The following is an 18214-nucleotide window of genomic DNA, read 5'->3' as shown; positions in this document are numbered from 1 at the left end:
GAACAGAAACATTTGTTATTTTCTGGAAGAAATAAAATGCCAATGCAAATCACTTTCAAATGTAAATCCAAAGCAAGCATAATTCTGGTTTAATGCATGAAAGGTGTGTTCCACTAAGCTCCCTTTGATTCTCCGGGAAGATTGATCGAGTAATTATACTCTAGAGAGGAGGGTTAAGAAACTGTGTTGGAACTTATTAAATATGACATGCAGCGACTTTTCAATTTTGTTTAAAAAGTGAGCTTAAAAATAATTACATTTTAAATGGAATTCATAAATTTCTTATATCACTTAAGTGAACTGCAGAAAATCCTGCTGCACCATGATTTCGTTGAATTTGATAAGCTGTATCACCTATAAGTAGGAACTCACTGGTATTTTCCATAGGGTGATGGGACCGGAAGATCTGTAAAGCACTTCGAGTCATATTTTTGTTTACATGTACATCAATATACAGTGATTAAAGTAACATATTTATGCAAATATATCCAATTGTGGACATTTATGAACCTCCTCCCTTTCTTGTGGATTTTTTTTTAAGATTTTATTTATTTATTTATGAGAGACACAGAAAGAGAGGCAGAGGGAGAAGCAGGCTCCATGCAGGGAGCCCGATGCAGGACTCGATCCTGGGACTCCAGGATCATGCCCTGGGCCAAAGGCAGGCGCCAAACCACTGAGCCACCCAGGGATCCCTCTTGTGGATTTCTATAATGCCTTCCTAGACACCAGTTTCTCCCCCTGCCAACCTACTCTGCATTCTGCAGGTATCGTGATCATTCTAAAATGAAAACCTAGTAACATCACCCCCCAGATTAAACTTTGGTGTCTTTTCATCTTCTACTAACAGGGCCAGCTTCCTGGAAGTGCAACCTGAGCAGTTAAATAGAGCTCGGTGCTCAGAAGGGCCCTGCACTTGGTTTAACACCCAGAGATGGCTGTCTTTTATCCCTGAAATGTTGTTCCCTAAGGGATTACACTGACACACATGCATGAGCCGAGGCTATGCACCCAACATGTGCAGCCCCCACTCCTCTGTAATGCTCCACAAGCAGAGAATTCAGGTGGAAACCACAATGTGTGCAGGTTCAGTAAGTCCCAAGTAGATGGGTTTTGTCTACACCTGAGTAATGAGGGGCAGTGACATTCTATGGAGCATGAGGGTCCTATGATACCCTCTTCCCTGAGGTACATCCTTGTGTAAGCTGATCATTGATGCTGAATTGAAGACACAGAAGGAAACGAAAAGATAGGACAACCAAAGTTCCTTTTCCCCTCTCTCTCTCCTTACTCATTAGTAAGCTGAAGGTAGAGAGCATTGGCACACGTGCACATATCAAGGAGAGAAATTAAAACAGCTGAGTTCATTTTGCATAGCATTTCCTCTGTTCTGGAAATACGTGTACGTGCATGTGCTTTGAAATATGAATTGTGTGATCTGGCAATTCCACACGGGAGTTAAGTGCTCTTGTATTTGCATTTAAAACCGGCATTGCACAATATTCTTTCCATGATAATTTAAAATTTTAAATACTGTTTGCCTAGAATGCTATTAAATAGCAAATTAAAAAAAAAAACAACACCATGACAAATGGAGAGACAGAGAGAGAGACCATGGGAGAAAGAAAAAAGCTTTATATTTTTGTACCTTCAATGGCAGTTTTGTGATTCTTGCACAAGGGACACTCCCCACCCCCTACCCATTTTTCTTCCATACTGAGTCCCACAAATTAGGTAGCCAGCCCTGTTGACTGAGAATAGAAGTCAAAATTCCTCAATGTTACAGACCTGTGCGTATTGTGCCCCCACAAAATTCATATACTGGAACCCTGACCCTCAGTGGGCTGGTATTTGGAAGTGGAGCCTTTGGGAGGTAACTAGGGGGAGATGAGGTCATGAACACTGGGCCCCTAGGATGGGATCAGTGTCTTTGGAAGAGGAAGAGACAAGAGCTCCCTTTCTCTCCACCAGGTGAAGATACACTGAGAAAACAGCTGTCTGCAAACACAAAGCAAATGCTCATCAACACTTTGATCTTGGACTTGCCGCCTCCAGAAACATGAGAAATAAATGTCTGTTGTTTAAGCCCCTGGTGTGGGTTATTTTTTGCAACAGCCTGAGCTGAGACACATAGCGTGACATTCTAGGTTCTTGAATGTCTGGTGTTGGCCTCAGTCTCCTGTCTCATCTCTAAGGCTGCCTTCCCCCTCCCCTATCACACCTGCTCCCCATTAACTCTGGGGTACTGAATCCCTTCTAATTCTCTCTACCCAACTTGCCTCCATACATGCAGCCCCCTCTGTCCAGAAGAGCCTTTCCTCGCACCATCTTCCCAGTTTCCTTCCACCTTACATTATTTCCCCTTTTTTTCTGGGAAAAAGGATGGGTCTCAAAAGTTGCCTTTTCTGGAAACACTTCCCAGACCTAGTTTGGGGCTTCATCTGAAATGACACATTGAAGTTACTATATAATGGTAAAACTAGGTATATTTTTTCCCCAGGGGTACCCTGACAAAATACCACAGAACAGAAGCCTCAAAACAACAGAAATTTATCCCCTCACAGTTCTGAAGGCTATAAATCTAAGATCAAGGGATGCCATCATGGGTTGGTTTCTTCTGCGACTGTGAGGGAACATCTGTTCCTTGTCTCCCTCCTAGTTCCTGGGGTGTTGCCTGCAATTTTCAGTGTTCCTTGGCTTGTAGATGAATTATGGAAAGTCCTAATCTCCGTCTTCATGTTCACATGGCATTCTTCTTATGTGTGTGTGTCTGTGTTTGTGTCCCAATTTCCCCTTTTCTATTGGATGAGGACCCACGCTAATGGCCTCAGCTTAACTTCATTGCATTTCTGTCTCCAAATAAGCTCATGTTCTGAGGTACTGTGGGTTAGGCTTCAACTTACTGATTTGGGGGGACTCAATTCAATCCATGACATGAAGCATCCAGAAAACTTTTTATTCTTTCCCCTCAAATGCCAAAGGGATGGACATTTTCTAAGACAGGAGCCCAATATCTAATTCTCCCTAAAACCCCATTCCAGTCCCTAGGCCCTCTGTAAGGATTTAGCCAACACAAGACTCAAAAGGCAGCTTGATCCATGTCAATGACACTGACCACCAGCAAAAGGACACCTGCTCCCCAGTCACTGTTCCACATGACTTGCCAGAGTCAACCTACTAAAAACAGGCTCTGTCGGAACAGTCTGTTTCCTAGGGGAATGAAATGGGAAGGAACCTCCTGACAGCAAGGCCTGGCAATTAGCCTGGGGGAAGTCAGAACACCTCCTTCTCTGGGCTCAGGAAAGAGTGGCTCTCATCCGACATCCCTCTACATACATGACCTATCTTACGCTGCCATGTGCTGACATCACCTCACTCTGTTCCCGTGGCAACCGTGTAGTCATATCCCCATTCTCAAGAGGAGGAAACTAAGGCTTAGGAAGGTGAAGTTGCCAGCCTGCAGTTACATAGACAATACACAGACAAATCAGAGACTGACCCTATGGTAACTCCCAAATCTCTGCTTTTAGCCTCTTTGCAGTCACCTCCCTCAGTCACAGAATGTAATTTTACTTAATAAACTTTGCCTAGCACTGTCTTTATTATGTGCCAGAGTATGTAGTAAGGATTTCACATAGAGTAACTCACTCCTCAAAACGCTTTATGAATTAAGGCCCATTTAATCTCCATTTTACAGAGGAGGAAACTGACAGGGAGGAAAAGAAACTTACTCAAGGTCACCCACCTAGCAGGGGGCAGAGCCAGCATGGAGCCCCAAGCAGTCTGACCCAAGACACTGAGTTAACATCTCCAAGCCACAACATCCCCAGTTAACCATACCTCTCTTACAGCATTTTTGGTGCTCTTAACCACTATGATAGGTAAGGGGCTGTCCCACTGGAAGACTCCATGATAAAGCCGGGCAGGGGGCCTGGTGTACCCCAGAGACACACAAGCCCAGAGGCCCATGCCCATCTCTAAGGGGAACTGGCTGAAACAGCATCGGCTGCAGCTCTAGCATGGGAGCCAAAGTGTGGTGCTTGCATGTCCTCGGGAACCTGCTGTTAGCTTCCCACACATAGGCCAGCACCTGAGCCAGGCAAGCCCTGCATCCACATAACCACCGTCCACACCACTGACAGTTCATCCACTATACACCTATTCAAAAAATATCCACTGAACAAGTCACAAGCAAAGAGTCTAAAAAAAGGTACACATGGCCACAATGAACATCATTATTTTGCATCTACCTTACTTTACTTTAGCTTGCTTCCTATTTACAGAAGTCTCCATCCATTTTCAATTTGAGCTGGAAATAGAAAGCTCCTTGGTAAAAGGTTCTGTTAACGTAAAATCAATCAAGAGAGAAAACAGTATTAAATAAATAACAGTGCAGGGATATAGGGCTGTAGTAAAAAAAAAAAAAAAAAATTCCCCAGGTGGGATGCCAATGACGGAGCTGGGGAAAGACTGGGATGAGGGAAAGAGCTTTCCAGGTACACAAAGAGAAGTGACAGTGCCACAAGGTTACTACCCAAGACACTGAGTTAAAATCTCCAAGCCACAACATTCCCAGTTAACCATACCTCTCTTACAGCATTTTTCTTCTGACACCGGGAAGGAACCTATTACCTTTCCTACGCTACACAGTTATTTTTCCCTGTGTTTTCTGAAAACTGCTCAAGGTCAAGTAGTTATGAGGACAGACATTTTGTAAAGCAGTGGGACCTGGACAAGACACTACAAGAGCCATGGGCCCTGTGCTCAAAGAGACTCCCATCTCATGGGGGAGACAGACACAAATGAAGTATTCACATGAATAAATGCAGAATTAGCCCTGTGATAAATGAAATGAAGGAGAATTAGGTAGTTTGAGGGGGGCAGGAGTCTTGACCCAGGCTGGGAATCAGATAGGAGACCCTGAAGAAGGATGAGTGGGAGATGACCAAGCCAAACAGGGTGGAGGTGGCAGTGATGGCGGCTGGAGCGATTTGGAGAAATTTAGAAGGTAAAACCAACACAGCCAGATGCCTCATTGGACTTATGGGGGAAAGGAAGATGCAATGGCTGAAGAAAACACAAAATATTTTGGCCTCTGCAGCTGGATAGATGATGGTATTATACACTAAGCTGGGAAACTCTGGAATCACATGAGTTTGAGGTTACTTCAAGGGTTTGGGGGAATTTTTGTTTGTTTTTGGAAGATTTTATTTTAGGGATGGCTGGGTGGCTCAGCGGTTGAGCATCTGCCCTTGGCTCAGGTCGGATCCTAGGGTCCTGGAATTGAGTCCCACGTTGGGCTCCCGGCAGGGAGCCTGCTTCTCCCTCTACCTATGTCTCTGCCTCTCTCTGTGTGTCTCCCATGAATAAATAAATAAAACTTCTAAATAAATAAATATTTTATTTTATTTGAGAGAGAGAGAGATTGCACACAGGGAGGAGCAGAGGGGGAGGTAGAGGAACAAGCAGACTCCCAGCTGAGTACAGAGCCCAGCTGGGGCTTGATTTTATGACCCTGAGACCATGACCTAAGCCAAAATCAAGAGTCAGACGCTCAACCGACTGAGCCACCCAGGCACCCTAAGGTTGTTTTGAATTTGAGATATTCTTTTGAGACATCCAAGTGGAATTACATATAGAAATATAGAAACATAGAGTTGGAGGCCAGAGGAGAAATATGAATGAAGGAAATAAATTACTGAGTCACTGTTAAGAAAAAGAAACACATGCCAGTTATTAATATACGATCCTCAGCTCCAAATCCACTGCTTTGTGATGCTGGGGCAGGACCCCAACACATTTCTGCTGTTTCCAGCTGGCTTCACACCCCGCACTGCCAACAGAGGGCGTGAGAGGCACTGCCAGACCAGCAGGAAGGGCCCTTCCCTTCTTCCAGCCCTTGGTCCATCTGTCAGCGGGCTGGTGTGCAGGGGGCCCGGTGAACCTCCCCTCAGCGGCACTCATGGACGAGCTGCACCCTCTGGAAAGTTCCTCTGCCCCCCAGTAGCTGCCTGTTCCTCTGGCCACCAGGCCCTCTCCAAAGAGATCTGAAACACAGCCTGGCCGGATAGCGGGTGGGGCAGGGGGGGGGGTCCTCTTCCAGGTCTTGAGTTCCTTCCGTGCTCCCTCACCCTCAGCCCTGCAAGGAGCAGCCATTCTGCTGGAGCTGCTACTTCTGTACTCCTAGAGTCTTCTCCGACTCCTTTTCATAGTTAGCCTTTTTACTATATGAATTCTTTTTATTACATTTTCTCTTTTTGAAAACCAGTGTGGCTTCTGTCTCCTGACTGCACTGGTACTGATGCCCGGTGACTGAGCATGCAGGGGTGATAAGATGAGCAGGGAGACAGGAGAGAGGGCTGAGCAAGAGGCCCAAGGGCTCAGTCTTGAGGAACTCCGAGATTTACTGCAAAGGAGAGTAAGCCCCTTTGTTTTCTGCATGGGACTATTCCCCTGGGGTTGTCGGGACCCTCGCTGCTCTTTCTAGAGCAGTGTCTCCATCTCCATCTGCAATTGCTCCAAGCCCAGATTTTAGACAAGTGAGTATTGCTAAGAATATTTTGTTCCTTCCAATTCTCTCAGGAAAATGCCTAAGCTCAGTGCTAGCTTATGCTGTTTGATCCTCCTAAAATACCCATCCTTTTTCTCATAAGGCATTTAAACCCTTCCCTCAAGACTCAACATAAATCCTGTTTCCATCTTAACACCCTCTTCACTCCAGCTCATATTGTGGGAAGGCCACCTCCCTTCTCTCTACCCTTCTGCTGTCCCATAAATCAGGAATTTTGTCTTACCCAGAAAACAGTGGAAACAAGTTCCACCTTCTCTCTCAGAGGCAAGAGAAGGGATATCCCGCATCATGACATGCAAGCCTTTGAGACCCACTCATCCTTACATTTGGGGAAATTTCTCAGGAGTTCTCTGTGCACCATAACAGGGAGCTGCCGAGATGTTGGCAGTACAGAATCCACTCTGTAGACTCCAGTCTGCCCAAGTAAGCTCCCAAGGGTGAAACTGAGGGACAGCAATTGAAAGGTCATCCTGGACTCAAATCCAAGGCACTGTCTCCAAACCAACTTTAGTGGTGATAAGGGTGAACTTTCTGCATTTGCTTCTCAATAGTCTGTGGATCTAGAGGAATGCAGGAAATTGACCCCACTAAGGACTGCTTTCACCTCTCATTCAACCATTAGCTGCTGTGTGCCTTCACTGGCCCCGTCCGAGGCTTGGCAGACACAAAGGTGGAACAGAAATGCTTGCTGATCTTCTGGAGGTTTCAGTCTAGTGCAGAAGACGGACATGTAATCAAATGACTACGTGAGATGAGCCAAAGGGTTCCAAGCCAGGTTTCAAGGAACACAGTAAAGCAGGTACTGCTGTGGGTGCTTCTGTTTGTTTCACTTACCCTTCTTCTCTTGATCTCCCAAGTACTCCTCGGGAGAACGCTTCATAGACTTCCTTAGTCCACATGCCTCTAGTAGTGCCAACTCCATCCCTGGGATCGGAGGGTGAGCAGTCAACCCAGCCTGGCCACATAGATCAGTCATGGTGATCTGGTGATTGGTTAAAGAATGCTCAGGACTTAACCAGAACTGATCAGAATGAACACTGGGATTGTTTTCTGACATGACTATGAAAAGAAAGATTCTCCCTTGTCCATCCTCAGAGCTCCAAGGCCCTGAGCCTCCAGATCATAGGGGCCCAATGATGAGACAGCCAGCCCGTAAGCCACACAAAGGAGAGCAGAGTCTCCAAGGAGGCAGATTCCTGATGACACTGTTGAGAACCTGCTTCCACCAGATGTATACCTTCACTCATTCACTTATTCATTCATCCTTCAAAAATGTATTGGGCATCTGCTGTGTTCCAGGTGTTCTTTTAGGCCTTGGGCACACAGCAGTGAATAAATCCCACCAAATCTCTACCTTAAGGGAGCTTGTGATCATCTGGGGGAAGACAAACTATATCTAATGAAATAAGTAAAATAAAAAGTATGATAGATGATGATAGTTGCTGTGAATTGCAAAGCAAGGCCAGGAAGGTGGGTTGGGAGTGCCGTTGAAAGTAGGGTGGTCAGTGAAGGCCTCAGAAGGAAGGTGACATTTGTGTGAAGACACGGCAAAGGTAAAGGAGTGGACTGTGGAGGAGAAGCACTGCAGGCTTGGGAAACAGGTGCCAGGCTACAGGATGAGGGTTGTCCAGGTGTCTGAGGGGTGGCAGGGAGGCCAGACAAAGGAAGGAGATGGAGACAGAGAGGCCAAGCCTGATGGGCATTTCTAAGGACTTCTGCTTTTACTTGCTACTGGGGCAGGAGAAGAGGTTGAGCAGGGAATGACATGCCCCACACACACTGGTATAGGATCACTCTGGTGCTGCATTGAGGTGATGCTAAGTGGGGGAAGAGCAAAAGCAAGGAAACCAGTTAGGGAGGCTACTGTAATCATCTAACCAGAACATATGACCATAGCTTAGACCAGATGGTAGTGATGGAGATTGTGAGAAGTGACCAGAGCCAATTAAAATTCCCTTTAAAAGACTTTTTGCTGATTAACAGAAGGAGGCTCATCTATCATGCCACTTTGCACCTAATCTCAGATGGCATCCACATTAAACACACCTTTGTTTTGTGTATCACCAAGAAGGAAATGCTGCCAATTAGTCTACACTGTGTCTCTTTCTAATCACTTGAAAAAGCTCTTTCCGACCTATTATATATCATGCTAGTGTGAACAGCAATAACCACATGCAAATAATGAAACCACATCACAAATACCACACTGGCGAAACTGCATCCCAATATCAGAGAGCTAAAACACGGAAAAATGAGTGCATTAGAATCAGTGGAATACAGTAGTTTGTATACGTATGTCTGACTTTATAGAGATGACTGACACAAACTTTAAGCTTATAAAAATCATACTTATTTTCTATGATTTTTGAAAAGTAGAGATGATCTTAGCACTCAGTTCCACTAAACAATCTCATACTGATTTATGGCTATTTTCTTAAGCATCCCTTACCCCCATGTAGAAGACAAAACGCATTTTCAAATAAGGCATGGTTCTTAAAATCTAAGTTTTACATCCTAGACTCCTGTACTAAATATGCAGATGCCTGATACGGGTATGAACACCAACCCCCTAAACCCACATCCTTTACATGGCATCTGTCCACTTTCTACCTCTGTACAGACTCTCATTATAAGGGCAAAGTATATTCTATGCGATTCCGAGCCACCTCAGGATAGTTTTGGTTTAACCTTATGTTCAAACCACAATTGTTACAAGTATGGAAACCAAGGTGTAACATGAATGAGTTTGCCTAAAGTACTAAAAGAGCTGAGGCAAAATCGAGGGTGAACCCTGCAGCATAGATGTCAGACACTTTGTGAATCACAAATGACAGAGACACCTCAGGTTCAAGAGACTGTCTCCAGGTGAAGCATGACTACAATGTTAAGGGGTAATTATTTAATTGTGTTGGGTGTCTGAATCTTTCCAGAGGAAAGCAACTTTTGTAGATTTTCTTAGACCAAGAAGATGTTTTCATGTTCTAAGCCACACATCAAGTTACCTGGTCCAATAATACTGTGGAAATAACACTTATTTTAAACGACCCTTTAATGTATGACATTCTAAAATGTGAATACCCAGAACTGGTGATGAGGTTGTTAAATCAATACCCCCAAATGTGTGAATGTAGGCCATAAATCTATAGAACATTGATAAAAACCCTTTGGAAACATAAATTTTGACTACGTTTTTGGAGCCCTAAAAAATATTCAATCCCTTTGATCCAATAATCCCTCCCCTTGCACTTTATTTTTTAAAATGTATTTATTTGAGAGAGAGAGAGAGAGAGAGAGAGAGAGAGAATGCACGTGCCTGCACACACACAAGCGGGAGAGGGAGAGAGAGAATCCTAAGCAGGCTCCACACGCAGCACAGAGTCCAATGCGTGGCTTGATCTCAAGACCCTGAGATCGTGACCTAAGCTGAAATCAAGAGTCATATACTTAACCGACAGAGCCACTGAGGCGTCCCAGGAATTCCTTTAAAAGAAGGGGAAAATGCACAAAATTTTCAAGCAGATTATTTATAAAGATGGAATAATGAAAATAGCCTAAATGTCTAACAATAAGAAAATATTTAAGTAAATTACAATAGTCCGTGGTGATGGCATATTACAGCCCATTAAAATATTGATTTGAAGACACCATGGCAACCTGAGCCACTTTAAATACAATACTAAGAGAAAAGGCAGAAATCGTTGGATCTGCAGCAGGTGTCCGATTATATAAAAATGTCTAGATGTGAATAAGGACAGTGTGGGGGAGAAACAACTTAAATGCAATTTTGACACGAATTTGGAAAGGGAGAGGATTTTGCTTTCATTCCCAGAGGTTGGATTATGATGGGACTGCCCAACAAATGCTTTTTGAAGATGGCATGTGAGGTGATTCCTGCAAACGAGCAAGTGCTGTCAGAATGTATTGTTACAATCTTCCTGTCAAGGTCTGTGCAAAGAGCCCCCTGGGGTGGGGTGGTGGAGCCTGGCCTGAGTGCTGGGCTCATTCTGCAGGGCCACAGGTGTCTGGGGCAGTTACAATTGCCCCAGGCCTCCAGAGGCAGCAGGGAGAGCGCGGTTAGGTGCTGCCTCTGGAGTTCAACAGACCTGGGTGTGAGTCCAGCTCATCCACACACAGGCTATGGGCTTTTCCTGGGGTCCTCAGTTCAGTTACCTCTCTAGAAAAATGCAGATTCTGAGACCTCCCCAGGCTGAGTTGTGATGATTCCCAATCAGGTACGAAAAGGAGCCCATGCACCGCATCAGAAAGTTAATTGTTAATATTAGCTGGATGCAGGTTAAACTTTTGCCATTAGGAGGTAGATGGGCATGATACAGCCATGCAATGCAAACTTTCAGCTAGGGTTTAGTATTAAATCACTTACAAACCAGACTTGTTTTGCCCAGGTAGGTGTTTGCATCTTCAACTACCCAACACCTCCGGTTTGGGAGAGCATGTTCGTGCACTGGACCATGTCACTCCCCTGCTTAAAATTCTTCAGCAACTCCAGATGCCTATGCAATTGAGTCCAAACACATGGCCACTTGGCCCTTTAAGGCTGGTCCAGCACTTGGGGTTCACCCCCGTGCCTTCCAGCCACACACTCCACATTGCAGGAGTACTAACTGCCCCCCAAGTCCTCCCCACAGTGATCCCTGCTGACTCTTTACCATCTGCCTTTGCACATTCTGTTCCCTCCTTCTAACACACCCTTCCCTTCTCTACCAACTCCTCCTTAGTGGAAACACCTGCCACTTGCACAAGACTCCTCGCTAAGAGGAAGTCTTCTCTGCCCCTCCTCCCTGCCCCGGGTTAGGGACCCTCCTCTAGATTACCATAGTTCTCTGAGCTCCCTGCATTGTCCTGAGTATGTATTGGCTCTGGGAGTTCCCTGAGGGTTAGGATTTATGCCTTCATCTCCTGAATATTCCTGTTGCCTTCCACAGGGATGGGCACAAAAAAGATCATCAGTAAATGCCTATAGAATAAATGAATCCATTGGTGGCAAATCACAGTGCTTTACTTGCACAGGAAAATATATGAGGATATGCTGGCAAAATCAAACAAGTTAATGTTTCACTGGGCTGGAAGCTGGCAAAATGAGGCAAGTCCTCACCTTGTACTTTAAGAACCCTGAAACAGGCAGTTAACCTTGGATCCAGTATGCTTTGGGAACGAGGAACGGCAGCAGGAAAATCCAAAGGTTGGCCACAACGGATGTAACTATTGTGCCAATTAACATTTTAAAGCATGTTTTCTGGGATAGAGAGGATAGAGACAGCTGTCAATATAAGGGAGGCAAATTTCTCTGCAAATGAGAGAAAGAAAATGCTAAGAAAATTACCCACTTGACGGGAAGAGCACTGGGTGTTATACTATATGTTGGCAAATTGAACTCCATTAAAAAAATATATTCAAAAAAATTACCTAAAGTACAACCTTTGATCCAGGCTAGAACCAGGAACCCAATCCCTATAATTGGAGGTGATATGGAAGTTTGTGCTTTCTTCTATGAAGGGAGTCGGTGGCTTTCACGAAAAGGCTCTCTCTAAGGGCTCTGGTTGCCACCTCCAAACTCTATGCTGAAGTTCTAACCTCCAGTGTGACTACATCTGGAGATGGGGCCTGAATAGAGATATTAAGTGAGGTCATAAGGGCGGAGCCTTAATCTGACAGGACGGATATTCATAGAAGAGGAGGAGACTCCAGAGTGCTCTCTTTAGCTCCTCCACAGAGGAAAGGCCATGGGAGGCCACAAGGAGAGACTGGCCATCCGCAAGCCAGGAAGAAAGCGCTCCCCAGAAACCAACCCCGACAGCCCCTCAATCTTGGACTTCTGGACTCTAGAACAGAGAGAAAACAAATTTCTGTTGTTGAAGCCACCACCACCAACAAATTCTGTCGTTTCAGCATTGGTGGTCTTGTGTTACAACAGCCTGAGTAGACGAATGCAGATGCCTTGACCAAATCAGGAGAGTCCTGACTTGTTGCAAATAGAAGGGTTTTGATGCAAGTCAAGCTTTCCACCTGTCAATGAGTATATATCTTCTCCTAGGATCTGAGCGGCCCTGAGTGTAACCTTAAAGGACAGAAGTGCTTCACAGGGGCGAGCCTGGCCCAGAGCCACCCCAAGCAGGCTGTCCCATAGCACAGCACACCTAACACTGACTTCAGTGTCAAGATCACTTTGACTTCCATGGAGAGGTTGAGAGTTAGCGTGAACCTGGCTGGGGACAGGTTCAGCTACATGGTGTCCAGACTCTTCCTGGGACACCCAAGGGCCTCCACCACCTTCCTGCCTACCTCTCTTCTGTCCATCTGTCCATGCCTGACTCCCCACCTGCCTGTGCCCCAGACTAAAGAACCAGGAAGGCCTCCGGTCTCCTTGGGTGCCCAGATGTCTACACTGGCCCCGCTCACCATCCTTATCATCATGAATGGTCATGGATTATTCAGTGCTACTACACTAGGTATTCCTTTAGGGTAAAGAACCAAATGGGGCTGACCCACTTAACTTAGGTTAGCTGTCTTCATGTATCCTTTTGAGAGGGGCTGTCTGGACCAGCATGTGACTACCACCCACAGCCTTTGCCATTCTAGAAACCATGATCTGTGCCCACAAGCCTATGCCCGGATGGTGATGAGAAGCACTCCCTCCAGGGCTGTTCGACCCCCAAGCCAGCTCTGCTCCTTAGGACCTGTGACTAGGCCGCATCCCTTCCTTCAACTGCATAAAAGGAACAACAGAAGTATCCACCTCCTTCGGTTGCTGTGAGAATGAGAGAGAACACATCTAAAGCCCTAGACCAGCGCCTGGCACAGAGTATGTGCTCAGTACATCCTAGCTCTTCTGTGGGGCATGGTGAAGGCAGCAGAACCCACAGCATTAGGAAACCAAGCTTTTAAAGGCAGAGTTAACAGGTAACCAACAATACTGAGCTGATTTTATTTATAAGGCACTTTTCACTGGATTACCAGTGGTTAAGCCTCAAACAACCCCGTAGCCCAAGGCAGCCTAAGGCAGCGGGTGGTGTCCTAAGGCTCATCTCGTAGGCGAAGAAACAAAGGTTTCCGGGAGGTTAAGCGAGTTGCCCAGAACACACAGCGATGGAAACGGCGTTTTGCCAGTTCAAATACGGAGCTCCCGGGAGCTGAGCCACAAGGAAGCGCAGCCCTGGAGTTCAGGTGGGGCTGGACCACCCGCCCAGCCCTCCGTGGCGGCTGCCGCAGGCGGGACGCCCTCCCTGGAGTCACGGAGTTTAGCCGAGAAAAGTTTCCGTCGGCTGTCCTCGGCGAGGGGGGCGAGCGGCGCGGAGCGTGCCCGAGCAGGAGACCAGCGCGTCGCGGACACACACTCGCACTCGCACACACACTCGCACACGCACAGGCCGCCTCCCCGAGCCCCCCGCCCTGGGGACCTGGGCTGGGGCAGCCGCAACCGGGCAGCACCGGGACTCGCGCCCAGGGCAGCTCCTCCTGCGCTCCCCGAGGAGGGCTGGGCCGCGCCCCCAGTCCGACCGGCCCGCGGGGCAGCGGCACCCAGGACCAAGCCCGGCAGACGCCCCGCGCCGCGCCGCGGATGCAGGGGTGCGCCCCTCGCTCTTACCTTCCTCGTTCTCGTCAAACACGGGGGGCTTGTGGGAGTGGTTCCCGCCCATATTCCGCCGCGGCGCCTGCCGCTGCTACATGCCCGGGCGCGGGGCGCGGGGCGCGGGGCGCGGGGCGCGGGAGCCGCTGGCGGGACGCGCGGGCGAGCGCCCAGCCCAGGCTGCAGCCGCGCGCCAGCCGGAGGGGGCCGAGCGCCACGCAGGGGCGGGACCGCGCCCGCCGCGCCCCCTCGAGCCGGCGCCCCCCGCGCTCGCCCGCCCGCCCCGCCCCGGCGCCCCGCCCGCAACCCCGAGCCGCGCTCCTCGCCGGCTGCAGCGCGCGGGGGCCCGGAGGCGGCGCGGCGGGCGGAGGGCGGAGGGGGAGGGGAGAGGGAGGGGGAGGGATGCGCGGGGGGCGAGCGCAGCCCGGGGGGGGGGGGGGGCGCCGGAAGAGGGGCGCGGCGGGCCCACGCGAGCGAGTGCAGGGGGGCGGGGAGTGACCGCGATCCCGGCGTAGAGGCGCCCCCCGCGCGCAGTAAGCGACTTGTGAGCACCTACTACGTGCCAGGCCCAGGTGACCCTTCTGTGGCACCTCTTCCCAACCCGGCCCTTAGAAGAATCCCTGTTCCCCGTCTTAGGGTCAGGCAGCCTGAGGTTTGGAGGGACCGCAGCTCCCGGTCCGCCCTGGCCGCTAAGGGAGCCCCCAGGGCGCCCCGTTGGGCTTTATTTGCCGTTCGAGCCGGTCCAGCGGCAGTGGTGCGTCTACCTGTTCTCCAGCAGACACCTTTCCTCTTCATGTTTTTCTAAATATTTAATGAATGAAAGTAAAGTCGTTTCCGTTTAGGGTACCCCTCATTCTACATGGGGAAACTGAGGCCCCAAAGAGGTGTGGTTTGCCCCAGACCTCTCTTCCTAGGAGAGGAGTGCCTGCCTGGGCATGCACCTCGGGATTCTCCAGAACCCTACGGCCTCCGAGTCTGAGAAACCAACCAACCAACGGGTGGGTTCGGATTGGGGTGCGTGGGTGCCCGGCAGCGGGAGCTGGGGAGTCCAGATCCGGATAGGAGAGCTGAGTGCTGGGTGCGATGGGTGCACCCCGAGGCTCGTGGGGCAAGCGCAGAACCTCGGAGACCCTCCCTGAGGGACGCGCAGGTTACCCTCGAGGTGCGGTCCCGCCCAGCCGGAGTGGCTTTGGGGATCTTTGACCACATCCTGCCATCTGCTGGGAGCCTTAAGCCACTGTCTGTGCTTTGATTTAAAAAAAAAAAAAAAAAAAAAAAAAAAAAAAAAAAAAAAACATGGGTTCTTTTTGACTGTGTCCCCATCTTCTCTCCCCCTCCCTCCTTCCTTTTCTTTCTCTCCCTTGCAGGTGTGCTGGGGGTCAGGGGATGTCTCTCTGTGTAATACAGAAGGAAAAAAAAAAAAACAGAGGCAACAGGAAAAAGCTGAAAAGATGGTCCAGCTAGATTTACGATTGGCCCAAACTGCCAGGCCTTGGGGTGGGACAAGCCTCTTTTTTGCCTTTGAGTCCTTATCTGTGAAATGGGGAGACTGATAGTTACTCCCCAGGACTGCTGTGAGGATTATGTCAGAAACTATTTACAGAAGTAGGTAATAGTACCTGGTAATAGTAGAAATGATCAATAAACATTTCTTGCCTTTCATTCCACCGACAAGCACTGACTGAGTGGCCAGGCTACACTAGGCAACAGACTGAACACAGAATAGAGATAAGCCTCCGTATCCCTCCAGAGTCAAGGGGAGGAAATGGTCACAGGCTAGGGATTTGGGCCCTGTTCTGCTCAGGTTTAGTCCCACTCTGCTACTCTCTAGCAGGTTAACTGGGGTAAATTATTTAACCTCTTCCTGCATCAGTTTGTTAATCTATAAAATAGGGGTAATAATAGTACTTCCCCTTTTAGGGTTATTATGGGAAATAAATGAATTGATGTTGGTGCCTGAAACATAATAAGCACAACAGAAGTGTTAATTTATAATCTCTAATAATGACCTATTGTGTAAATTGTACTAACTGCTCACAACTCTCCCTTTTCTTCTTATCCTTTCCACGGCTCTGGGATGAAGGGGTGTTTCCCACCTCTTTCACACTACCAATGGGGGCTTTGCCATAGGACTAGGTTTGGCCAGTGGTAAATGGGAGGAAGTGACAGTGCACCAGTTCTGAATGAGCAAAGCCTTTAAGAGATGACATAGGTTTCAGCTCTCTTGTGCTATTGGTTTTGACCAGGACAAGAGCTGGCCCTGGGATCCTCTCTTTCCAGAATAAGAAATCCAAGCAATAGACCTGAACCCTACATGTATCCTGAAGCAGAGCACAGGCTCATGACTCTGAAAAATATGTGCTTTTGTAAGCCACTGAGATTTGGGTGTGAGGGATGTTTGTTTTACAGCATTATCACAGAGAAAGCTGACTAGAACATACATTAACAGGCGTACATGCAAAGACTATGATTGGGGTTTATGTTCTGGTAGAAGGAAGCCCAAGAGGCTGTTGGAACACAGCAGGTACTGGCTCCAGCTCTGAGAGTTAGGGAAGGCAGAAGGTTCCCCCAAAGAGGAGTCAGAGCAGCATTCCCTCCCTTTCTTCTTTTGTCAAGTAAGCATTTTCTGAACACTTCTTGTGGGCCGAGCCCCGGCTAGGTGCTGGAGGCAGACCTAGCCATGAGTGAGACAGGTCTGCTTTCCTAGAGCTGAAGTTTAGAAGTCTAGTGTGGGACAAGAACATTAAGTGCAGACTGGGTCACACTTTGATGGGAGGGTGTACAGAGGTTATAAAAGCATAGGGTGTGAAGGCAGAGGGGAGGCACCTGAGCCATACTCTAGGACAAAGAAAGCATCCCAAAAGAGATGGTGCATGAGCTAAGTCCAGAAGGGCAATGAAGGATCAGTCATAGGGGAAGGAGAGAGTCAGCCTCTGCAAAGTCCCTGAGGCTAAGAGAAAAGGGCATCCTGTAGAGGTTGAGAGCGTTCCACATCAGTGGAACACAGCTCAGCATACAGAGGGCCAGGATGGCAACGACAGTGCATGTGCAACAAGTGCGCTCTGCATGCCAGTCTCTTGTGCCAGGGCCATGCTCAGCCCTGCAGGCAACCCCTTCCCTGTTACCCTCCCCACTTACAGAGAGAGAACCAGGCCCTGTGACTTCAGGTTATTTTGTGGATTACCCCTTGTAGTCCTCACTACAAACCTGGCAGGTGGTTTTCTCATCATCCCTGTACTGAGGACAGACAAATTATGCCAAGGCCCTGGTTGAGAAGTGGTGCCCTTAAGGTTTAAATCCATAAGTTAAACACATCAAAACCAAGACAAAGGACATATGGAATAATGGCTATTTCTGGACTTGGAAAGTTCAGGTTATTTTTATGTTTTTAAGTGCTTTTGTGCTACCGTACAATTGCTATTATAAAGAAGTATTTTTATAATCACATTATTTTAGTAATCAGTTTAAAAAAAAAAAAGATCTTTTCATTTTGAAAAATATCTGGGGAACACTAAGCTGCCCCTGACTTTGCAATGCCTGTTTCACAGCCCATCGCTACTCTTACTGACTGACCGGGTGGGGGCGCTACCAACAGCCTCAGCTTACAGATAGAGGCAAAGGAGCTCAGAGGATTCAAATGGCTGGTCTTCCATGCCACAGCTATGGCATTTGTTCCTCACAGCTGCTGCGACACATTACCACACACTTGCTGGCTTCAATCAGCAGAAATAGATTCTCTCACTGTTCTGGAGGCCAGAAATCCAACATGAAGTTGTCAGCAGGATGGGTTCCCTCTGGAGGCTTCGAAGGGGGGCTCAGTTCCAGGCATCTTCTAGCCTCTGGTGGCCACAGGCATTCTTTGCCTTGGGCCTGCAGAACTCCACAGGCAGCTGAGGGTGGAAGCCTTCAGCAACCCTTGTCATGACTCTCCATCGTGTAGGGATTGGTCACATACTACTGACACCATCTGGCTGAATTATTTTGGAGTAAGCACATTTCTCCTCCAGCTCCTAGCCAACGTTGAGTGCTATCCAGTCCCCTGAAGAGAGCATAGCTGC

General features: G+C 48.0%; 1 protein-coding gene across 2 annotated transcripts in view; it reads right to left on the bottom strand.

The window, feature by feature from the left end:
- STK32B (serine/threonine kinase 32B) overlaps positions 1-14328 on the bottom strand; it is a 385550-nt gene extending 371222 nt beyond the window's left edge. For both annotated transcript variants that reach the window (XM_038533402.1, XM_038533403.1), the window contains exon 1: positions 14175-14328. In XM_038533402.1, the coding sequence (XP_038389330.1) occupies positions 14175-14226 (52 nt within the window). In that variant the 5' untranslated portion in view covers positions 14227-14328. The remainder of the gene's footprint in view (positions 1-14174) is intronic.
- Positions 14329-18214: the final 3886 nt, after the last annotated feature.

Source organism: Canis lupus, chromosome 3 (assembly GCF_011100685.1).
Source record: "Canis lupus familiaris isolate Mischka breed German Shepherd chromosome 3, alternate assembly UU_Cfam_GSD_1.0, whole genome shotgun sequence".
NCBI classification, from domain to species: domain Eukaryota; kingdom Metazoa; phylum Chordata; class Mammalia; order Carnivora; family Canidae; genus Canis; species Canis lupus.
This window is presented reverse-complemented; position numbering and strand designations above follow the sequence as displayed.